General features: G+C 35.3%; 1 protein-coding gene across 1 annotated transcript in view; it reads left to right on the top strand.

Moving 5' to 3' along the window:
• The window catches only part of SEPTIN7 (septin 7), a 107,265-nt gene that overhangs the window by 54,404 nt on the left and 27,009 nt on the right, over positions 1 to 25,852 (top strand). The window contains exons 3-6 of the mRNA XM_017873699.1: positions 8,456 to 8,562; positions 17,686 to 17,786; positions 18,665 to 18,799; positions 24,848 to 24,965. Of these exons, the coding sequence (XP_017729188.1) occupies positions 8,456 to 8,562; positions 17,686 to 17,786; positions 18,665 to 18,799; positions 24,848 to 24,965 (461 nt within the window). The remainder of the gene's footprint in view (positions 1 to 8,455; positions 8,563 to 17,685; positions 17,787 to 18,664; positions 18,800 to 24,847; positions 24,966 to 25,852) is intronic.

Genomic DNA, 25,852 nt, shown 5'->3' with positions numbered 1-25,852 from the left:
ATTACCAAGTTAGTCTTCAGAAAAGCTGTACCAGTTTACAGTTTCACCAAGAACCATCCTGATGGTTGACTTATTTTCTTTACGCTTATTTTAAGCATGAGTTTTTCCTCCAAATACTTTAGTCAGATCTCCTAGATTTTTATGTGTAATACTCATTTTGTTTGTATTTGAGTAATTTTCACATAGGAAGAGTTAAGGAGAAATATCTAAGTAGGTGGATGAATTGTGTTATTTTTTGTTAATTTTTAATTTCACTGCATTCAGAGAATATGATCTGTAGGTTCCAGCATTGATTTACTTTTCTGTGTAGCCTTACATAGAATCAGCTTATTTAGTATTCCATAGGTTTCAAAAATAAGTTTATTCTTCGGGTAGAAATTTCTGTATGTATATTTGAAAATTAAGCATATTATTTAAATCATTTTTATTTTTATTTTTATTTTTTTTTTTTGAGACGGAGTCTCGCTCTGTCACCCAGGCTGGAGTGCAGTGGCCAGATCTCAGCTCACTGCAAGCTCCGCCTCCCGGGTTCACACCATTCTCCTGCCTCAGCCTCCCGAGTAGCTGGGACTACAGGCGCCGCCACCTAGCCCGGCTAGTTTTTTGTATTTTTAGTAGAGATGGGGTTTCACCGTGTTAGCCAGGATGGTCTCGATCTCCTGACCTCGTGATCCGCCCGTCTCGGCCTCCCAAAGTGCTGGGATTACAGGCTTGAGCCACCGCGCCCGGCCTCATTTTTATTTTTTAAGCACTTGATTAATCCATATCCAAAAGACCTATAGTCTTTTAATGTGGAATTTGCTAACTTCCTATTGTTTCCAAGTTTTTGCCTGAAGTATTTTTTAACATTTTGTTGTTATTTATATTCTTACCTCTGTCATATCAGACTTTCATGTGTTTCTAATTTCCTTAAATGAATCACAGAAATAGTACAACTACTTATTGAGCACTTAATGTATACTAGGCACTGTGCTTAGATTTCACATATATTACCTAATTTATTCCTCATAGTTCATACTCTTATACTATTTGATATGTAAGAAAACAGAAAATGCAAGTATCTTGCTCACAATTACATAATTCCATTGTATAATTGTGGAATTAATGGAATTATAATAATGGAATTATACAGTATGTATTCTTTTTAGATTAGCTTCTTTTGCTCATCAGTGTATATTGGTCCGTGTCTTTTCATGGCTTGGTAGCTAATTTCTTTTTGGTGCTGAGTGATACTCCATTTTCTGGATGTACCATAGTGTATTTATCCATTCAACTACTGAAGGACCTTGTGGTTGCTTCCACGTCTTGGCAATTATAAATAAAGCTGCTGCAAATACCTGTGTGCAAGACTTTGTGTGGATCTAAGTTTTTAACTTAGCTGGGTAAACATCAAGAAGGGCAATTGCTGGATCACTGCCTTGTGTCCTTACTGCTCTTAAAGATTGGATTCTGTTTTTAAATATCAGATCTTTTCAGCTTTTTACTTCTTAGAATGGAGTGGCAACTTCTAAGCTCCTTACGTACAGAACCAGAAAAAGCAGACTGAGTTCTCAACTACTTTTTGGTACCCATTTTTTCTGCCTCCTTACCCTGAATGAAACTTGGCTCTTTGAGGATCATTACCCCTATTGCATATAACTCAAGGGGGAGCTTTTTTTTCACCTCATGAGCCTCAAGGTGGGAGATGGTCTTGGTTACTTATTTCTCATCCAGGTTTGTGTTAAAACCTTCTGTTTCTTTGGAAACTTCCAAATTTATAAGGAAATAGAAATCACTTGAGTTCAGAATAAATTGTTCTAAAAATTAAATATAAAGTTCTCAGTTATAGGAAAAAATAATTAAGGCCTCTTTGATTTGGCTTTTCTAATTGAATTCGATTCTAGGGGAAGAAGTGTTTTGATTTTCCTGCTTCCTTGATTCTAAGATAAGATCTACTCTGAAACATATAATCAAATTTGATTTGAGGGAGGTAAATAGTACAGTCAATTACATTTTGTTTATGAGACATTTGTTTTTAGAAATATTGGGGGGCAAAATTGTATCTTAGAATTGGGGAAATTGAACAGTTCTCAATCTGTTATGAAAGGTTTACTTTGCCCAGAGCCAACTTAAAAAGAAAACTACAACTAACATAGAAATAACTCAAGAATAAATGTGTAGTTGAGAACTAGAGAAACACGTTACACAGGAGCAATGTTGAATTGGAATCAGAAATTATCTTTTTCTTGGCCAAATGATACCCTTTATTGTTTGCAGTGTTTACTTTGATAGAGATCACCCAGTTAGTGTAGTTATGGTTCATATTATAATTGGTTTTAAACAGGAAACCTAATCATTTGTCTTTAAATTGCAGTTTTCCCACACATTTGATAAGTTTTTAAACTTTCATAACCCTGGATAAAGTTTCTTGAAATACAAAACATCTTGGTTTTAATGCCACTTGGGAATTGAATTAGAAAATTTGGTCCATAATTTCAGTGTAAGTAGTCTAGGAATCGATGGAAGTTAATTTATTTATATCTCCCCTGATATGTTAAATATCTCATAGCTGAGTTCAGGGTATACAGCGTATTACTTCACATGGTCAATGTTAAGAATTTAAAAGATAAAGAAAAAAATCCAGTGGGAAAAAGTATTATCTTAACTGAAAGTATAGCTAGGTATTTGCTAAGTTTTAAAGAGTATTAAAAAAGCAGAAAGTATTTAGAAATTTGATAGTAGAGAGTAGTATGAGGTATACATACTGTTGAGAATAAAGGGAGAAACCTTCATCACTGTTTCCAAAAAGGAAAGTTACTCAAAAAAAGGGGGAGTGGGGTGGTGGCAAATAGTCCAGTCCTTAATTAGGAAAGCCATGAGCCACTTTTATTTCTTTTTTTGAGACAGAGTCTTGCTCTGTCACCCAGGCTGGAGTGCAGTGGTGCGATCTCGGCTCACTGCAGCTTCCGCCTCCCGGTTTATGCAATTCTTTTGCTTCAGCCTCCTGAATAGCTGGGATTACAGGCATGTGCCACCATGACAGGGTAATTTTTTTGTATTTTTAATAGAGACAGGGTTTTGCCATGTTGCCCAGGCCTGTCTTGAACTCCTGAGCCGAAGTGATCCCTCCGCCTCGGCCTCCCAAAATTCTGAGGGTATAGGCCTTAGCCACCATGCCCAGCCCCCACTTTTATTTCTGATTTTAGTAATTTGAGTCTCTCTCTTTTATTCTCAATCTAGTTTATGGGTTGTCAATTTTGTTTATTCTTTTGAAGAACTAACAATTGGTTTTGCTGATTTCTATTCTTTTTTTGGGACGGAGTCTAGCTCTGTTGCCAGGCTGGAGTGCAGTAGCGCGATCTCGGCTCACTGCAACCTCCGCCTCCTGAGTTCAAGCAGTTGTCCTGCCTAAGCCTCCTTGAGTAGCTGGGATTACAGGCACGCCCTGCCATGCCCAGCTAATTTTTGTATTTTTAGTAGAGACGTGGTTTCACCATGTTGGCCAGGATGGTCTCAGTCTCCTGACCTCGTGATCTGCCCGCCTCAGCCTCCCAAAGTGCTAGGATTACAGGCATGAGCCACCGCGCCTGGCCGATTTCTATTCTTTTATGTATTTATTTGAAACAGAGTTTCACTCTTCTTGCCCAGGCTGGAGTGCCATGGCATGATCTCCGCTCACTGCACCCTCTGCCTCCTGGGTTCAAGCGATTCTTCTGTCTCAGCCTCCCGAGTAGCTGGGACTACAGGCATGCGCCACCAAATCTGGCCCAGTTTTGTATTTTTAGTAGAGACGGGGTTTCACCATGTTGGTCAGGCTGGTCTTGAACACTTGACCTCAGGTGATCCACCCTCCTAGGCCTCCCAAAATGCTGGGATTACAGGCGTGAGCCAACATGCCCAGCCCAATTTCTATTCTTAAAATCTGTTTTGTTTATCTCTGCTCTAATTTTATTTTTTTCTTGTTTTGCTAGCTTTGAGTTTAGTTTGCTCTTCTTTTCTAATTCGTTATGGTGTAAACATAGGTTGTTTAAAATCTTCATTTTATGTGAGTGTTTACAACTATAAATTTCCTTCTTAGCACTGCTTTTCTTCATTCCATAAGTTTTGGCATGTTGGGTTTTATTTTTATTTTGTCTCAGGGTATATTTTAATTTCCCTCGTGATTTCTTCTTTGATCCATTGGTTGATAAGAATGTGTTGTTTGATTTCCAAATATTTGTTAGTTTTCCTAGTTTCCTTCCATTACTGATTTTTAGTTTCATATTATTATGATGGGAAAAAAATACTTCGCTTGATTTCAATTCTTTAAAATTTGTTAAGACTTGTTTCTTTTAGTCATTGCTGAAAAATGCTTTACATGCCCTTGAGAAAAATGTGTAGACCACTGTTGTTGGATGCAGTGTTTTGTCTGTCTGTTAGCTTCAATTGATTTACAGTTTTGTTCATATCCTCTATTTCCTTGCTTATTTTCCGTCTGGTTGTCCTGTCCATTATTGAAACTGGAGTATTGAAGTCTCCAACTATTATTATAGAACTGTTTCTCCCTTTAATTCTGCCAGTGTTTGCTTCACATAATTTAAAGTTCTGATGTTTGCTTATATATATGTTTTTAATTGTTACATCATCTTAGCAAAGTGACCAACTTATCAACATTTAAAGTCCTTCTTTGTCTTTGATAATAGTTTTTGACTTGAGACTATTTTGTCTAATATTAGTATGGCTTTTCTACCTTTCTGGTTACTATTTGCATGAATTATCTTTTTCTAACCTTTTACTTTGAACCTATGTGTTTTCTTAGATCTACAATGTGTCTTTTATAGATACGCAGTTGGGTCATGCCATTTTATTTATTATGACACTCTGTGCCTTTAATTGGGGGAGTTTAATCAATTTACCTATAAATACTAATAAGGAAGAACTAACTTTTGCCATTTTGTTTTCTGTATGTCTTTTAGCTGTTTTGTCCTTCATTTCTTCCATTACTGCCTTCGTTTGTGTTTACTTGATTTTTTGTAGTGACACAATTTGATTCCCTTCTCTCTTTTTTTTTCTTTTTGGTATACTTTATAGAAATTTTCTTTGGTTATTATAGGGATAATACATAATATCCTAAAGTTATTACAGTCTAATTTTTTATACCAGTTTAACTTAAATCACATTGAACAACGACACTTCCACTGCTCTGTCCCTCTCTTATGTTATTGATGTCGTGAGTTACAGTATTATGCTTGATGTACCTATTAACACAAATTCATGATTTTTTAATGCATTTGCCTTTAAAAACTCGTAGAAAATATAAGGTGAACTTGCAAACCAAAATTTTAATAATACTGGTTTTTATATTTGCCCTTGCATTTACCTTTACGGAATCTTTATATCTTTATATTGCTTTGAGTTACTGTCTAGAGTCTTTTTATTTCAACCTGAAGGACTACCTTCAGTATTTCTTGTAATATATGTGTAGTGATAATGAACCTCCCTCAGGTTTTGTTTATTGGGGAATGTCTTTATTTCTCCCTCATTTATAATGGTCGCTTTTGCCAGATACAGAATTTGCATTTGACAGTTATTTTCTTGCAGCGCTTTGAATGTATCATTGCACTGCCTTCAGGCCTCCAAGGTTTCTGCCAGAAAGTTGGCTTATAGTCTTATTTGAGGACTCTGACTATGCAGTGAGTCGCTTCTCTTTTGCCACTTTCAAGATTCTGTCTTGGCTGTTGACAGTTTGATTGTAGTTGTGTTGATACTGGTTGTGAGTTTTTCTTACTTGGAGTTTGTTGAGATCCTTGGATTTGTAGATTCGTCGGTTTCATCACCTTTGGGGAGTTTTTTCCTTCATATAATCTCTGTTCATTTCTCTTCCTCTGAAACATCCATTGGGTATATATTGGTCCAGCTGTTTTGTTTCATAATCTCTTGGGCTCTGTTCACTTTTCGTCTTTTTTCTTTCTGCTCAGATTTGATAATTTCAACTGTCTTCAGGTTTACTGAGTTTTTTCTTTTGCCTACTCAGTTCTACTATTGAACCTATATAATAGTGACATTTTCAATTCAAATATTGTATTTTTCAGCTCCACAATTTGTTTTTATAATTCCTCTTTATTGATATTCTCATTTTGCTTATTATTTTCCTGATTTCCATTCATTTTGGTTCATTTTTTTCTTTAGCTCTTTGGGCATAGTTAAGACAGCTACTTTCAAGTCTGTCTAATAAGTCTAATATCTGTAATTCTTCAGGAATAGTTTCTGGAAATTTTTGTTCCTTTGGGCCATATTTTCCTATACCTTGTTGCATGCCTTGTGATGTTTTTTGAAAACTGAGTATTTGAAAGAGTCACCTCTCTCAGTTGCACACTGGCTGTGTACTACTGGGGCATTTCTCTGCAGATGAGCATTCCCTTAACCTAGTGATCACCCCAAGATGAAAGCTTAAGATCTTCTTTTCTGAGCATTTGTATTGCCTAGGCCTGTGGGTCGCTTTCTCAATTCCTCCTGTATGCATGGCTGCTTTTGAATGTCTTAATTTCCCAAAGAGTCTCACCTGGATGCTCAGATGGTCTATTATATCTACCCACTGTAATCTTATGCCCCAAATATCTATTATGTCCTCTTGCAGCTTTCATAAGTGGTGCCCATTGCTTCTCTCACCAAACGAGGTCCCAGTTAGGCAAAATAGGGATCAGTTCTTCTGGCAGACCAGAGAGGTTAAAATGTTACAAGTTAGGTCTGCACTCTTCCCGCCCATTTGAAGGGAATGAATTGGGAATTGGTTTGCTGCCTTCTTGAGACCCAGATAAACTGTGGAAGGGGTGGGACAAGATCACAGAAAAATGTCACAAAAGGTTTGCATGTCTTTTCCTTAATTGGGCGTTTGCTTCGTCGCTATAGACCTTTGACTGTTTTCACAGGTCCTGTAAGGTTAATTCTACGAGTTTATGGTTGTTTTGGTGTTTCTGTGAGGAAATGTGGCTTTGAGCTTTTAATTTGCCATTTTGCTGATGCCACTCAGTAATGCTTTTTAAATTATGAAAATAATAGAATCATATTGAAGGAAGTTTACAGCACCCCGAAGTATAACAAACTAAGAAAAATCATCCACATTGTACTATCCCCAGAATAGCCACTATTTACATTTTGGTGTGTTACCTTTCAGACTTTTATTTTCTTCCTCTCTCTTTTCCCTTTGTCCTGTGTCGTCTTGTTCCCCACTCCTCACCACAAATAAAAGGGGAAAAAAACTTAAAAAACCTCTAAACATAATTTATTGAGTACAGTGTTAATTTTTTAATGAGCATACTTTTTAATTTCCCAAAACATTATTGTATATACTAAAATTTTCATTTATATTTCCAAAGGGAAATATTGTAGATATTTCTGATAACATCCAAATGCTTGGGTGTTATTCTAGTCTTTCTGCTTTCAAGGTATAAGAGTTAAGAAAGAATTGGGTGTGGCCAACCCATGTTACTTTCCTGTGACTTAGACATTTTGGCATTTTACATCTAGTAAAAGTGGCATGCTGTCAGTCAAAGGGGTAAGCCCAGGCCATGTGGAAAGGATCTTATCTCTTTTGAGAGCTGATATAAAAAGAATTCCTCCTAGACATATATTGTGACATCAGTTACTTAGGCTAAACATGCCTATTATTCTAAGTGAATTATTAACAATACATACTTTAACTCTTTGCCATGTTAATTATCGTAATATGGTTTATAATTTATTTTAACCTTAGGTTATATATACCTTGAAGCCATTTATATTTTGGTATACTTGTAATAGTTACTATACACTAGACTATGTATATTAGACTAGACATGGAGAGTCAAAAAAGAGTACGTGATCAGAGTACAAATCATGCCCTAGCTTCCTTCATGTCTACCTCCTACCTCGAGTAGAAGCAGTATAAAAAGTAATTACCTAAGAGTTTTTTTGATTCTGGTTTGGGAGAAGTACCCTTATATTTAGACTGATGGGTGGCTAAATTAGAAAGTATTTTTTGTGATTTAGAATTTTATGTGGAGATGTTCATTGTAATTAATTATTCTTTGTATTAGCAGATTTTTGCTTTTTATGGCTGCATGATTTCTTGTTTTGGTCATTCATTATTGTCTGTTAGTAAAGAAAACTTTATTTCACTCAAGCAGCAATGTGTAATCCAACTTGGATTTTTTAATAATGACTTTTTTCTTTGGGAATACATTACTGTTAAAAATGTACATTATTAGATACATTACTTTTAATGAATATAAGTGGTATAATTAGAAGACTGAAAAGAATCCCTGGAAACATGAGTCTAATTTGATAGCTAAGAAACTGAGGACAAGATACTTATTCTTTGTAGCATATTTTCTAATGTCATTTCATTGTTTCACCAAGAAGTACTTGCATAAAGCAAGTTCGATTATAGCATCTGTTGAATATTTAAGGTTGGGTAAAGTGGGTGAATTTAACAGATATTTTCCCTTATTTCTTTTAGGTGAATCTGGATTGGGAAAGTCGACGTTAATCAACTCATTATTCCTCACAGATTTGTATTCTCCAGAGTATCCAGGTCCTTCTCATAGAATTAAAAAGACTGTACAGGTATGGATAATAGTATTGTTAATTGATGATAAGCTGGAATAATATTAATACAAAGCACATATCATAACTTTTATTATGCTTCCTTAGAAGTAAGATACAAATTTGCCTTTATTCAGTGTAAGATAGTAAATATGACTTCATAAAATTGAAAAACAGAAGAAGTACAGTTAATCAGAAGAATTATCTTGACTAGAACTTTCCAAATTTGTCCCGAGGACTCTCCTAGAGATGACATTGTGACATAGTAACCAATTCCCCTGGAGTTGTGCTATCTAGTATAGTAGTCATTTGCCACATGTTTAAATCAATTAAAATTAGTTAAACTAAAATGCAATTTTCATTTGCTCCAGATACATTTCAGGTGCTTAACAGCTCATGTGGCAAGTGGCTGCCATTTTTTGCAGCACATATGAAGATTTTCATCATTGCAGAAAATTGCATTGGATAGTGTAGAGAAAACATGATTTATAGAAAAGCTTTTGTTATTTAAATACAGTGTTCTGTATTAGTCAGTGGCATAATACCATATCATAGATGAATGGCAATAGCAATTCTGTAGGACTCCCAAGGTATATGTGATCTAATTTACTGCTTCTCAGTCTTTGCTGTGCATTCCAATCCTGGATATCCTGTTAAATTTAGTTCTTCTAGTAGGTCTGAGATGGGCTGCAATTTCTACAGTTCTAGCAAGATCACAGGTGATGCTGATGCTGCTGGATGGTAGATCACACTTTATAGAGCAAGGGGCTGGATTCTAGATATGCCCTTTTTATTAAACATTACAGCAACCTGTAGCCCTGTGTGGCTATTAATCTTTGAAATGTGGGTGGTCTGAATTGTGATGTTCTGCAAATATAAAATATACCACAGATGTCTGAGACTGAGCATGGAAAAAAAAATCTCAATAATTTTTTATATTGATTGTATACTGCAGTGATAGTATTTTGGATGTATAAATAAAATAATCAATTTTATTTAACCTTTTTCCTATTTTAAAAGTGGCTACTAAGAAAATTATAAATTATGTGATTGACATGGTATTTTTTTTTTTATTTAACCTTTTTCCTATTTTAAAAGTGGCTACTAAGAAAATTATAAATTATGTGATTGACATAGTATTTGTGTTTGGCAGTACTGCTCTAAACTGTTGATTAAAAATATTGTTGTTGAGCTCTGCTTGTGTGATATATAGGCCATGAGCAGAGAGGAGGCAAGTGAACATTTCTGGCTGGAGTCGGCTTCATTGAGGCAGTGATGCTTTTAACTGAATTCGAAGAAGTGGTAGTGATCATCCCAGTGCACAGGATGGAAGGCCAGTCTATATATTCTGGGCAGTAACTCATATATATCAAACTACAAGATGCAGTTTATTAACTAGATCCCAAAGGAATAATTTTGTGAAGTGTATTTCTTATTTCTCTTTTCGATTTTTCTATTTTAGGATTTTGTTGTGTTGTGTTTTGTTTTGTTTTGTTTGGTAACCTTCATGGGACTTGAGATTTAAAATTACCTGCAAAATTATGCTCTAAAAACTTGATCCTACATGCTTATTTGTCATAAATATTGGAAATTTTAATCCTAAGCAAGAAAACAAACTTTGAACTTTCTTAATTTGGGTATCTATTATGAATACCTTAATTTAGGTATTTGTGAATTTAGATATGCCAGGTAAAACTAACCACCACCTAAAACTAACCACCACCCAAATTAATATACAGTTCATTTCCAGAACCCTAGTTTCTTCCGTGTGCTCACTCTCATTCAGTATTACACCCCACAAAGATAAACACCTTAACTGACTGCTTTCTCCATAGATAAATTTGCCTGTTCTTGAACGTCATATACATACACTTTTTTGTATCTGTTTTCTTTAAGTGAAGATTACGTCTGTATTATTTACTCATGTTGGGTGTAGTTCTTTTTCATCATAGTATGATACTCCATTGTGTGAATTTATCAGTATATCCTTTATTATTTATTTTAGATAAGCCTTTGGGTTTTCAGTTTTTTACTAATAGGAACATTCTTGTGTATGTCTTGGTAGACTTAGGCGCTCATTGCTGTTGTGTGTGCATAAAGATATAAAGGTATTTGAATTTATTTTCTTTGATTTCTAGTGAGGTTGAACATGTCTTTTGTACTCATTAACTGTTCACATTTCATTAAAGTGTTTTGATAATCTTAATATTTTCTGTCATTTTCTTACTGATTTATAGGAGTTTTAAAAATCTAATCATCCCCTACATTTTAGATATTGCAGACATTTTCTCGCCAGGCAAGCATCTGTTAAAGATGTGACATGCTCTCAATTTATTAGAATTCTTACATTGGCCTAGCTTCAGAATAAATTGTCTAAACTTATTTTACCTTCCTTTAAAATAACACTTCAAAAATATCCTCTTCTGTTGTGAATATCTTCCCAGAAACTCTCTTTATCTTGAAAACAAAGGGGTAATGGAGGTGAGAATATCTCTAGGAGGATTTTTAAGACAGAGGCATGTTTACCACTGTTAAATATCTTTTCTTTACCAAAAAGAAGACCTGTAACATTTGAGAACCAGATTGATCCTTACTAGAATCCTGTAGAAGTCCTCTTTCCTGACTGAACCATGGAGGTGTATTCTTTTGTGTACTGGGAACCAGTTGAAGATGATCTAAACTCTTGCCCACTTACTCAGGAAAGAACATGCAGTATTACAGACAGGGTCAGAATCATTCAGGAAGTCTGAATGTAGTTAGAAAATTAGAATGTAATCTTTTTAATAGTTGACTGGCTCCTTACCAAGCCCAGTAGTCTAGCAGATGATCTGCCGTTGGAAGCTCATAAACACTCACAGTAGAGGGGAGTGATCACCAGTATTGTATCTCAGTCCAGACATATTAGACTGGTAAACTTACAATCCTGATTTTCAAAATACAAATGTTTATAAAAATGGGGAGAAAAGCCCTCTCCTGTTATGTAGCTGAATAAGGAGCAAGATTTTAATAAAGACCACGATCTCATATTCTCATCCCTGGGCATTATCTGTTTATAGGAGACTTGTATCATAAAGGAGATATTTATTCACATTCACAGTCTTGGAAGGGATGGGAAGCTGTGTACACTGAACAGAGAGCTGATTTTTAGCCTCCTATGTGTAAAATAGTGGTTCTGATTCAAGTGAAGTTTTCAGTATTAATAGAAGCTCATTAAGATTCATTCTTAACCTCTTGGACGTCAGAACCCTGAGTTATATCTGTGCATTTCCAGATGCAAGCTGACACCAGTCCTGGAATTCTTTATACCAGTGCTTCTCAAACTTGAGCACACATCACGGTCACGTGGAAGGCTTGTTCAAACACAGATTGCTGAGTCCCTTTCTTCATGGTTTGCTATGTAGCAGGTTTGAGGCAGGGCACAAATAATTTGTATTTGTTTAGTTCTCAGAATGTGTTACTGCCAGTCTAGGTACTAAATTTTGAGAACCACTGCTCTACTGCAAACTGGTTTTATCCTGTGTCTGTCAGGGTGAAAGGAGGAGAGGGAAGTGTTTTGCCTAAGTTCTTTCAGAATGTTTCAGATGGAATGGAATGGTACCATGTTACCTCCATTTTTTACTTACATATATATTTTTCCAAAAGATTAATGAAAATGAAGTAAAATAAAAAATTGAACATGTGGTAAGCTCTACTTCATGTTTCAGTCTCAAATATAGATACCCAGATTAACAAAATTTTTTGGAAAAATATTGCTTACAATGTTGTATGTATACTAATAATTAAGCTTGATTTTATAATTTTGTTGCATTTGAAATTTTTTATATTTATTTATTTTTGAGATGGAGTCCTGCTCTTTCGTCCAGCTGGAGTGCAGTGGCGCAATCTTGGTTCACTACAGCCTCCACCTCTGAAGTTCAAGTGTTTCTCCTGTCTTAGCCTCCTGAGTACCTGGGATTACAGGCGTGTGCCACCATGTCTGACTGATTTTTGTATTTTTAGTAGAGATGGGATTTTACCATGTTGACCAGGCTGGTCTTGAACTCGTGACCTCAAGTGATCTGCCTACCTCGGCTTCCCAAAGTGCTGGGATTACAGGCGTGAGCCACTACGCCTGGCCTGCATTTGAAAATTTTTAAATCATACTTTATGTCAGTGAAAGGGTATCATCTGTCCTTTCTTGGGAAGAAATTATCCTTTTTTCTGAGATGAAAGTCCATTTTAATTTTTTCTTAATGTGTTCTATTAAGATAATTCTTTTGTGCAATGACACTGTTTAGATTTTTTGAAGTTCTTAGTTGGAAACTTTATGCTGTTCCCCTTTGAAACTTTTTATTGGTCCATGAAGTGTTGTTTTTTTTTTCTTTTGAGATGGAGTCTTACTCTGTCACCCAGGCTGGAGTGCAGTGATGTGATCTCAGCTTACTGCAACCTCTACTTCTGGGCTCCAGCAGTTTTCCTGCCTTAGCCTCCCGGGTATCTGGATTTACAGGTGTGCACTACACCCAGCTGATTTTTGTATTTTTAGTAGAGATGGGGTTTCACCATGTTGGCTAGGCTGGTCTCGAACTCCAGACCTCAACTGATCCTTCCACCTCAGCCTCTCAAAGCACTGGGATTATAGGTGTGAGCCACCGCGCCCAGCTGGCCCCTGAAGTTTTGTAAATCACTATTGTAGATGAAGTGGTTGCAAAAGTTTTGAAAGTGAGAAAAGGTGAAAGCAGTACGTACATCTCTAGGATAACATACTTGATAGACTCCTTGAAAAATTTTCACAGAGCCCAATCAAGAAACTGTCCTGTTGACATTTGGTCCAGTTTTGATAGATTTTGAGCCATTCACATAACATATTTGAATGCTTGTCTTATACTAAGTTTGGGGCTACAATGATGATAAGACAAAAGTTCTCAAAGATCTCACAACTGTGGGAAAAATATGGACAAACAATTATGACCTAGTAAGAAAGATTGCTTTTGTAAGGTGCTGTAGAGGTGACCTTGGCAAGGTAAATTTAAATGAAGTGGTAGCAAGATGGCAGTGGGTTGAGAAGTGAGTAGTAAGTGAGTCAGTGAAGATGGGTGATGGCTATTAAGGAAGGGATGAAAAGGAGTACCTAGGAGTGTGAGTATAGAGGACTCAGAGTGGTTTGATGATTTCCAAAAGAGACCTGAGAATGGTTATATCCTGTGGCAAGTCATTCTCTAAGAAATGAGAGATTGAAGATAGAGGGGAAATAGTGTAAACAGTTGTCAAGATGAATCTGAAATAGAAATTAATCAGTTCCCTATAATAGATTGAGAAATCGCTTTAGGAAAAAGATATGTTTCACATACACTGTACCATGGAAGGTACACTGCTGATTCAGACAGACTGGGAATGGTCTCATTTTTAAGTGGAGATGTGAATTACTGCACTGAGCATTGTGACAGACGTGGGCTTGGGAAGAGCTTTACTGGGAAATGGGAGAGGCATAAAACTAAGGAGCACATAAGAGGAATATTAGCAGGGAAATTCTTGTTGAGGTTGAAGGTCCTGAATTTTATGATATAGGAATAGAAAGATGGGTTAATCCAGAATGGGATTTGAGTTGGAAAAGGAAAGAAAGAAAGGTTTTGGGAAGGAGGTTGCTAATAGAAAATGAGAGGGGCAAGGGATTTGAGGTCTCATTGTAAGGAGACAGGGATATAAGAGATGGAGAGGTTCAGAATAGAAGGCCAAATTAGAATTTTGGGATCAACTTTCTTCTCAATAAAGTAGTTCTGGGTCTTGATGAGATGGAAATATTCTTTAGGGATAACTGTTCTACTATTGGTCACTTCCTCTTTCACTTTCTTGTGGAACACGATTAAGATGATATTTTGTCTTTTGGAACACGATTAAGATGATATTTGTCTTTTGAGTCAATAAATAAGCAAAATAGCTTTTGTGTTTGAGCTAAGTGGTATATCTCAGGCCATTCAAATCTCTTCAGAGTTTTGGCTGTAATGCTACCTCTTGAGCAAGTATAGGTAGAGGTAAGCACTTGACAGAAAATTTTAACTCTCTCTTCAAAATGTTATGTTCTTAATTAAGTAACATTTTTTATTTACCTTAATAAGTGGCATGTAAACATTAAGTTAGAAAAGATTAGTTTATATGAAGCTGTATAATCAACATTGTTTGACTTTTCTTCCTCAGATTGTAAAACTGAAAACTCAGTATACTGAAACTCTTGTATACTGTATACAGTCAGTATTAGAAAATGAGTACCTTGGATTTCTGGAATCTCGAATGCCAAAAGAGGCTTCAGTAGATTAATTATACATAGATGATACGTAGGCGATAGCTTTAGTTTTATTTATTTTTCAGGGAAAAACAGTTGAAAATGCCCTTGATTCGTTCTTTTGGTACTAAATTATGCAGCTAATCTTAGAGAACCCTGAGTGATGCCATAAAGTATGTTGATGTGACCTGCTTAAGGAAAGTGCATGGGAAAGTGACCATTTGGAATAGATTTGTTAAGAAAAGTTTGAAATTCTTGGACTTGAACTAATTTGTTTTCCATGGATCCCATGAGAATACTTGTAATACCAGATGATAGGATACAGTTGGATCCTGTGAATGGCACTAGTTTACAGTGATGTTTTCTGGATCTTTTCCATATGTCACTGACTTCTTTGTATTTGACCATGTATGGATACACAGAATTTCGTAGGCCAGAGAAGAAAAGAAGCTTTATAAACATTCCTTAAAGTGTATAAAATACAAATCTTCATTTGTCTTAGCAAGTCAGTAAGTTGTTGAACTGATTTTTTTCTAACAGGGAAATATCTTAAAATTTAAGCTGTTAAGTTAAAATGTGTAATTGGTATACAGCATATTACTGAAGGTGGAATGAGCAATGAGCTTCGTTTGGTAATAAAGGAACCAGAAATAGTTTGAAGTAAAATTGGGAGATGATTCATGTAGATTAACTATATTGTTGTATCACTTTCTGGTATATAGTACTATATTATTTAAAGGAGTAAGTAGGTAAAGGAGTGGTATGATTACTTTGGATATTTCTGCTTCAGCCACAGTTATCATGAATAAATGATCTGTCTTTATAAAGGAGATGGAGGTGAATTCAAGATATTGAGATGTTAGGTTTGACTGGGTTGTCCTTTGACTAGAAGATCACCAGATAAAATGTAAACCTCTTAAACCAGATGAGATGATACCATTAAAAATGTTTTTTGGCCCAGCACTTTGGGAGGCTGAAATGGGAAGATCGCTTGAACCCAGGAGTGAGGCCGCAGTAAGCTATGATCTGCCATGCACTCCAGCCTGAGCAACAGAGTGAGACCCTGACTTAAAAAAAAATTGTTTTCCTTTGGTTCCCATGATCTCACACAGATGAATCTGATTGTTTTCTCTGAGTTAGTTTGCCTCCCTCATGTTATTAGGGTAACCTGATAATAGACATGTTATCTTAGTTGTGTGGTATGTAACAGTGATCTCCTAAATGATGTGCATCAGTCATTGATACTGAGGATGATCAGAAAATACTACAACTCTTATTGATGTTTACTTTTTTAATCTACAGATAAATGATAATACATATTAATAATATTCAGATTGCCAATAGTATATATTTGGTGGGTAAATATCTTTTAGATCTGCAAAATTTTCACTGATAGTTTATATCAGGATCAAAGCAGTTTAAAGAACATTAATCTAAAAGATCAGACTTTAGCATCTCATTTCTCTAAAAGATAAATCATGCATGTCCACATTTCAGGCAATTTTTTTCAGTTTTAATAAGTTTTATCCCTGATAATAAAATTCTTTTAACAGAAAACTCTTGATTGCTGTAGACCTCTGCTGTGTATTCGTTAGTCACTAGCCACATGTGGCTATTTAAGTTAATTCAAAGTAAATAAAATTAAATATCAGCTCCTCATTTGCACTAATCAGATTTCAAGGACTAAGTAGCCACATGGACAAGTGGAAGGAAGGTGTTGTTCAGTTGCTGCTCACAATAGTTGATACCCCAGAATTTGGAGATGCAGTGTGGATACACAATTCCATCATCTCAGAAAGTGTTACTGGATTGTGTGGCTGCAGACTTTTCTTGCTCAGCAATCTTAGTCTCCACATGTTAGTCTCCTCATGCATCACGTAGCATCTGTAATACATGCCAAAATGAAATAGGCTATCTCTAAAAGTGTCCCAAACTTTTTGTCTTTTAAATTAGCTTATCAGCATAATTGGAGCCTCTAGCCTTAATAAGGACTTGATATAAATGTGTGTCAGGAGAAAGCCTATCTTTTTCTGGAGGAATTATTCCCTTTTCATTTGAATCCGTGTTTGCTTTATCTTGGGCTCCTGAAAACTGATACTTTGCATTTAACAGCAGCATATGCCCAGGATGAATAATACATCTTCTGATACAGAGCTTGAGGTTACAGAATATCTTAAATTGTTCCAGGAACTGTTGTTATCATTTAAGTCCAAAAGTAAGGTTTCACCCTACCAGAATACACTTTTTTTTTTTTTTTAAACTGTCTGAACTTTTGCTGATTACATTGTCCAGAATGTGGAGTATCACATTTGAGAAGAGGATTGGATCCTAGCCATAACATAGATACAAGGGTAACTACATTCATGCTGAGAAAGATTAAGGAATGATAGTAAGTTCATTTGAGTGAGTGGTTGGGGCCAAACATGATAGAGAATAGTCCAGGAACACTTTTACTGTAAGTGATAGATTAGATGTTCTTCCCTGATTAATTACGTTTGAACTCTGTGAATTACTAAATCACTCAAACTGCTTATTTGTGTTATTAGATGCATATTTAAGTTTATATAAGCATTACATGTCTTTAGTGGTGATCACTATTTTATCAGTTCCTCTGTCTTTCTTTATACCAAGTATGAGTTATAAACCCAGTATGAATTTGCCAAGAGATTGGCACACTATTTGTATATATGCTTTTCTTTCAAATAATGTGGATTTCCAATGCCCACCATCATTGATTCTAAATAAAATGTGGGAGTAGGTAGATTGAGTCTTTCTAACAGTTTCCCAGTTGGTTTTGATAAACTCGAACGTCCCTACCGTCACCCCTTGTAGGAAATCACTGGTGTAATGTATGATATTAACATCTGCACCAATTACTCTTACAGGTGGAACAATCTAAAGTTTTAATCAAAGAAGGTGGTGTTCAGTTGCTGCTCACAATAGTTGATACCCCAGGATTTGGAGATGCAGTGGATAATAGTAATTGGTAAGAAGGGTTTGTCCTCACAACTTTGCAGTGCATTTGGGGTACTAGGGTGGTTAAACTTTTTCTTCTTAACATTTTAAAACTTCTCATCTTAGCAAAGGTCACCAAACTTCAAGTGACATGACTTGGGTTTGTATACCAACTTTGCCACTTATCTGACAAAGTTGTTTAACTTCTTTGAACCCATTTACTTTTCTATAAAATGGAGATAATACCTATCATAAAATTGTTTTTAAGACATATTATAAAATAACATAGCTAAATAGAAGAATTCTCATTATTGTAAGAAATTTAAAACTGTTTTGCTTTAATTTTATCCATTTGTGTAAATTCTATCTCAATCCTAATTTAAACCTGATATTTAGACCTTCAGTTTTTCTGTAAGTCCTAAGTGAAGAAAACAACTATGAAATTTTAGTCTGAAGTACTTATCTTAGTATTTTATAAATAATACTTTTATTTTTGTTTGAATTCACATTGTTTTTGAGGTATTTTTCTGTCAACTCTTAAAACTACTAAGTTCATCATGAAGTTTTTTTATTATTTAAAGTAATCTCATTTGAAATTTAAAACTGAATGTAATTGTTTTCATATTATGAAGTGTGTTATTAATACACTTATTAGTGCAAAAATATGCTAATAATTTAGCTGTGTTTCGACAATAAATAGTTTATTTTCTTTCATTTGGAAAGTTTTAAAATAATAAAGATTTATTCAACATAATTTATATTTTTGAATCTTTATATGGAATAACTTGTCATACCTTCTACTGGTAAATTCATTTTGCCCATTTGAAAATACTGATTATTGTCCTTTAACAATCATCAGTTAAATTCATATGTAGCATTGCAACTTGTTTGTTTATTTGCATTCCATAGCTGGCAGCCTGTCATCGACTACATTGATAGTAAATTTGAGGACTACTTAAATGCAGAATCACGAGTGAACAGACGCCAGATGCCTGATAACAGGGTGCAGTGTTGTTTATACTTCATTGCTCCTTCAGGACATGGGTCAGTACCTTGATACTTCTAATTCCTTTTTTTGTTGTTGCTTACTGTTACCTTTATGTGCATATTTTAGTAATCTTCAAGTTTGTGAAGTACATACAATTGTGCCCATTGTGAAGTACTAAATTTCATGTAGAAATGTCTTAGTTGAAAGCCTTTTTAAATCCTATATAAGCTAACAGTAACTTTACTCCTCAGTTCTTCATTCATAAGGATTTTCCCTTCTTCATGGAAATAAAGTGTTGCCATCATGGTTTGAGGTCTCAATTTGGCAAATTTAGCTTTCATGTTAACCACTCTGCTACTCATTGAACTACCAGTAAAGAGAAGCAGCTATACCAGTTAGACATATTCAGAATAAATCCAAAGATGCTATTTTTATTATAAGTCTCATAAGAGATGGTTATCAAAAACACTTGCATGCCAGTGTTTTCTTGTGCCATTTCTTTCTACAATAAATCTATTTGACTTCTGTTTCACTTTAACTGTCATAGACATGTTGTTTAGGTATCATATTGTTATTACTAAGCTTTTGTTTATTAGGATTTAAGACCTAAGAATCTAGACTTTAACCTGATCTGCTTGTTCTGTTTGTTATAGTTAGCCTGTACTCCCTTTTTTTGTTCTTTGTACTTGCCCTGTCGTTTTGAGTACATATATGTGTCGTTGACAACTGCAGATTTTTCCAGTTATTCTTCCTCAGTCTTTTCCTTTGGATAAGTAACTCAGCATATATAATTCAGCCACCTGATGATTGTAACTCCACCATCTCTCCACCAAAAGAACTGTAGTAGCATCAGGCTAAATAGCATTAAGTTATCTAACACTCACATTACAGTAGTGTAAACCAATTCCTTCAAGTATACCTTTCTCTTCTATTTTTGGCTTCTTGTTCTCTTTCATTTTTTTAAAGATAGGTCAGTGCCCATTATCACTCTCGATGGATAAGGGAGCCTTAATTACATACTTATATTTCTGCACTGTCAGATTGCAGTGGGGTAAAAATGTTTCTTCTTTTATGTCTAATATTCTTTTACAGTGTTGTCAGTTTACATATTTAAATCACTAAACTGACTCTTTGACTTAAAAGGCTCAAAAAAAAGTAATCTCAAAAATACAATACACCGTATAACCTTTTATGAGTATTTGTGTAGCTACTTGAATTTATATTTTTAAATAATTCTCGTTTAACATGTCAGGGCCTTTTCCTGTAAGCCAGCAGAGTGAAATCTTAACCTGCAGTTAAGTCAATAAAATTTGTCAGCTTATAACCAATTTTATTATTTTAGATCTTCTGGACTCTGTCCAAGTTGAGTAATTCTCATGAAATCACATTCCTCCCATCCCCTTGGGGAAAATTTTATTTCTTAAAATTGCATGGGAAATGAGAGCTTTTTAAAAAGAATACATTTTTATGTTCAAATGATATGTAGTGGCTTTGTGCCGTTTCTTGTCACAAGGAGTAAGATGTTTAAAATTGCTATTTATTATATATAAAAATATACCTTTGAACAATTTCTCAGTTTATTTTAGAAATGGAGCAAAGTTTTGCCCATTGGTACATGATATTGTGGATTAAGTGAAGGAATATGACACGGAATTTTATGTGTAGAGTTCCAGATATCCTGCTCACTACAGACTGAAATTCCATGCACTCTAATAGATGAATCAGAGCCTTTCCATCTTGTCTGGGTAGTCCCTAGGTTCCCTTTTAGAGGGATTTGTTTTAGAGTAATTATAAATTGGTCCAACAGTGTACTTTCAGTGCCTCCTACCTCTCTCTACCAAGTATGAACTGCATGCATGGCTAATTTATGATTTCAGCTATTATTGCCTCATGTGCATTGTTCAGTATTTTGTAATTGTTATTAAAATAAAAAACTGACTTGGAACATGAATTTTAAAATGGTGTTTTATCCTTCTAGCTTTGATTACCACTTTTAGAAAATTGATGTCATCCAGTGAGTTTTATACAGAAGGATTTTTTTCTCTTATACATACATACAGACATACAAAAAAAATTTGTCATTTGCCCTGTATTTGTTTATTATGCTGTAGACTTTGAGGTTAAATAGTCTTTTCTCTTTAGTATGGGCTTATCTTCTAGAAATGATAAAAGATTTTCTACTGCTTAAAACAAGATTAGAAAACTAAATTTGTTGGTGAAAAGACCAGCCAATATAAAACTAAATGGACAGAGGAAAAAAATCAACCAGAATGTAATATACATGTGAACTAAATGTTTTCTGTTGCTGACATTTTGTAGGCTTCTGAAATTTAATGGGACTTTTACAAGGTTTACTTTTTTGCCTAAAGTTTAATTTTAAACTGACTTAAATGTTCTTTAACCCTTTGGTTATATTTAAGAAGTTGACTTCCCTAATTTCCTTGTCATGTTTATTTTAAATATCTTTCTTTCTGAAAGTTGGGATATTATAATAAATATTCAGCAAGCATTGTTTTGTGTTTAAGTATATGTGTTTATGTGGATTTTAATACTTTATATTAAACGCCCTTAAGATTTATTAAAATTTTAGATTAACTGAACTCTGCTTTTTTGTCACTGGATTAATAAGCAGGCCTGTATCTGACATAATAGCTTAATAAGGTAGTGGCAATTTAAATTTGTCATGAGTATAAATTGAAAACCATAACAATTTAGAAATCTGAGATTGAATATTTCATGGCATTTATATTTAGTGTTTTATGTAATGATTAATGAAAATAAGCAAAACTTAAATTTTTTTAAAAAATGGATAAGTTCAGGCCAGATGCAGTGGCTTACACCTGTAATCCCAGCACTTTGGGGACCAAGGCAGTAGGATTGCTTGAGGCCACAGACTAGGCAACATAGTGAGATCCCAACTCTACAAAAAATTAAAAAATTAGTTGGGGCTGGGCACAGTGACTCACGCCTGTAATCCTAGCACTTTGAGAGGCCGAGGCAGGTGGATCACCTGAGGTCAGGAGTTCAAGACCAGCCTGGCCAACATGGTGAAACCTCGTCTCTACTAAAATACAAAATTAGCCGGGCTTGGTGGTGGATGCCTGTAATCCCAGCTACTTAGGAGGCTGAGGCAGGAGAATTGCTTGAACCCGGGACATGAAGGTTGCAGTGAGCCAAGATTGTGCCACTGTACTCCAGACTGGGCAATAAGAATGAAACTAAAAAACAAACAAACAAACAAAAAATTAGTTGGGCACGGGGTGCACTCCTGTAGTCCTAGCTACTCAGGAGTCAAAGTGGAAGTGAGGCTCTGGTGAGCTATGACTGCACCACTGCACTCCAGCCTGAGTGACAGAGCAAGACCCTGTCAAAACATAAATAAAATGGATAGGTTCTTTTAGTTAACACTAGTGAGGCAAGAACACAGTTTACAGATAATATAAACAGTGTTATTCCATCTACACACTGTTTTCATTGTGTTCGCTATTCTCTGAATGCCAGTGTCAGTTTTCAGGGGATTTAAGACAAGGAGAATTAGAATAGGAGGCAGCTATCTTAATTCTCCATGTTTGCTTTCTCCCCTCACGGTCTCTGGTTTTCTGCCTCTCAGCCTTACTACCACAGTAAAGTATATACAGTAATCTTTGTTAGTAAAAGGACTGGACTATCTTATTAGTCTTAGGGCCCTAATCCCCCCAGTTTTAATAGATGTTTCTCTTTCTTCATTTTAAAATGTCAGTCAATTCAATTATTAGTCAGTATTAGTGTATAAAATTATTAACAGAATGAGACCTTTATTTCATTTTCTCATGTTTTATAAAAGTTAAGGAATACCACTTTAGAATGGTAGTCCTTTGCAAAATATTTCTAGTATCTTCATTTATTCTTGTGAAACATTGAATTTTAGTCCACAGTATATTCTAGATTTGAGGACTTTGGTTTGCATTTAGAATTACTAAAGGACATAAGGAAAATCACAGCAGCTTACTTTTTTTGTCAACAAATATTTGGGCACCTTCTCAAGTGTTAGATACCCTGCTGGGTGCTGAGGATACAGATGAATTGAGATAAGGCCCTCACTGTAGAGGGTATTTCAGTGAGAAGACAGGAGAAACAAATACCGATGCTCCTCGACTTGGGACAGGGTAACATAAACCCATCATAAGTTCAAGATACGTTTAATACATCTTGCCTACTAAACATTATAGTGTAGCCTACATTTGGGCAAAATCATCTAACATAAAACCTATTTTGTAATAATGTGTTGAATATCTCATGTAATTTATTGAATACTGTACTGACAGTGAAAAAAACAATGGTTGTATGGTTTCTATGTGTATTGCTTGCACACTATCAGAAAGTTGAAAATTGTTAAGTGGAACCATAGTGAGGAACCATCTGTATGCAAGCAGGCAGTTACTGTACAGCATATTAAATGTTGTGACCACATAGAAATATGCCTAGTCTTAGGTTAGAGAAGGAGTCCCAGTGGAAATTGGATCGTAAGCCAGTGTCCTAAAGGATGAATAGGAATTAGCCAGGCCAAGGAGAAGAAGGATGAGAATCGAGGGTGTTCCAGCCAAGGTAGTAGCCTGCGGCCAGATGTCAAAGTATGGTGCTTTCAAGGAATTGTAAGAAATTCAAAACGCTGGCACATTGGAAGTAGGAGGCAAAAGAAAGGCCAGGCATGCTAAGAGTTGAGGTTAGCTTGAGAGTCTATGTCTTCACAAGCTTTGTAGGCCATTCTAGTTAAGACATCTGGCCTTTAATAAGATTTTGGTCAGGTCATAACTCAGTAAGATTTGGATTTAGAAAGACCACTCTGACTTCAGTATGGATGGTTTGTAGTATAGTTACTCATTCCAAAGGTCTTGGTGGCCTAAAGTAATGGAAATGGAGATATACGTACATACATACATACATACATACACACACACACATACACATGTCTATACACATACTATATATGGGAATAGGATTAGAGGAGGGGAGGAATCCTAGGTTTCACACTTGAGTAATTGGGAAGATTGTAGTGCCATTCACTGAGATAGGAAGCATAGAAGAGGGAAAATGGGGTTCAGATGAGCTTTTGATTTTAAGGAGCCCATGGAACACCCGTGTATCATATCCACTGGGTAAACACAAATCTGAAACTTAACGGTGAGATATGAGCTGTATATGAAGATTTGGAAGTCATTTGACCAATTGAAGATAATTGAAATCTATTGTAGTCATAATAATTGTACTGAATATAGAGTAAGAAGAGAAAGCCTGGTATGAAATTCTAAAGAATGTACCTCTTAAGGGACTAGCTTACTAAGAGGATCCTGAAAAGTATCATAAGGAAGAAGAGCTTGTGAGAGAATAAGTAATGGTAAGCACCATGATAGAAGTATTTAGTCACCTTCTTGAAAGTACGGAGGCAAACTGGAGGCAGCAGCCAGATTGTAATGAATAAAAGGGATGTTGAAGATTATCTTGTGAGCATCTTGTCAGAGAATGATAGTTGGTAGCAAGAAATGAATGTGGAGTTGAAAGAGGCCTACCATTTTCATTTTAAAAAATCCTCCAGCCTGGGCAACCTGGCGAGACCTTGTGTCTACAAAAAATACAAAAAATTAGTCGGGCATGGTGGTGTGCACCTGTAGTCCCAGCTACTCAGGAGGCTGAGGTGGGAGGATCTCCTGAGCCTGGGAGGTGGGTTGCAGTGAGCTGAGATTACACCACTGCACTCCACCCAGAGCAACAGCATGAGACCCCGTCTTAAAAAATTAAATAAAAAAATAAAATTTTAAAACCTTGTAAATTTTGAGTAATAAATATAGAGATAATTCTAGGAAATTCTATTAGGAGCCTTTCTGGTTTTCCAATTCCTCTTTAGGGCCAAAACCCTGTGACCAGGATTCAAGGGCAGGAGTCAAAGCCTTAGCCACTCCAATGCTTCTTGAAGTCCTGTTCTACCTAACTTTTGCTGGCCTAATACATCTTCACAGTGTTTCTGATAAGTAAGTAAAGTAGGATGTGTTAACTTAGCAATGGGGATGTGAAGACTCTTGTTCTCTCAAACTGATCAATTCAGTCATATTAAATACTGTGTATTTCAGACTTAAACCATTGGATATTGAGTTTATGAAGCACTTGCATGAAAAAGTGAGTATCATTCCATTTAATGCCAAAGCAGACACACTCACACCAGAGGAATGCCAACAGTTTACAAAACAGGTGAGCAGGATGTGTTAACTCAGGTTTCTTATACCATTCTCACAATTTGCAGTTTTTACTATTTTTGGTATAATGTGTTGCAATCCATTCCTCTTACTGCTTTACTGTATTGTCATTTATACTGTATTAAAAATAACTCTCGTATCTTCTGCCTTAGTTTTCACCTCAAAGCTCTTACTCATTATCATAGTATCCTTATCCTTTGTCAGTTTTTAAATATGGCTGTTTTAAGTGTTCTTTAATAACACCCCCACACAGGCAATTTCTCCCCATACTCTTTAGAATTATTTCCTTAGAATGAATTCCCAGGAAGAGGATTATTCTTTTAAAGGCTGTGATTGTTTTTATGAGTCTTTATCTCCCCACTCCCCATTTTGTCATGGTGCTTTCCCAATAAAACAAATTCATTTTATAAGGCGTACATCTGTTTCACTGTGACTTTGCCAGCATGGTTTGTTATTTTATTTTGAAAACTTTTTTGGAATGAAGTGGTGCCTAATCATTCTTTATCTTTTCCTTTTATTTTCCAGAAAGGCTGAACGTTTTAAAAACAAAGTTTTTTCGCCCCTTTTTGTAATCCTTTTTGTTCAAATCCTTTGTCTTTTTGACCAGTAGTACTTGGTATTGCCCATATTTATTGATATGGGTTCTTCTTATTCCGGGTATTTAGTTCTCTCTCATTTTCACAATATTTTTTCTATTTTCTCTTTTGCTGCTTATGTCCTAATTTTTTTCGTGCACTTTATGGGACATTTATAGTTTAAGTTGTAACTTAAATATTTATAGTTATATTAATATAAATATATTAGATATATATAGTTTGTTATAACTAAAGTTATAACTATAGTTTAAGTCATATATATATATTTATAGTTTAAGTTCAAACC

This window comes from Rhinopithecus bieti, unplaced genomic scaffold (genome assembly GCF_001698545.2).
Source record: "Rhinopithecus bieti isolate Rb0 unplaced genomic scaffold, ASM169854v2 scaffold_6944, whole genome shotgun sequence".
Lineage (NCBI taxonomy): Eukaryota > Metazoa > Chordata > Mammalia > Primates > Cercopithecidae > Rhinopithecus > Rhinopithecus bieti.
Note: the sequence above shows the minus strand (reverse complement) of the source record. Positions and strands in the feature narration are given on the sequence as shown.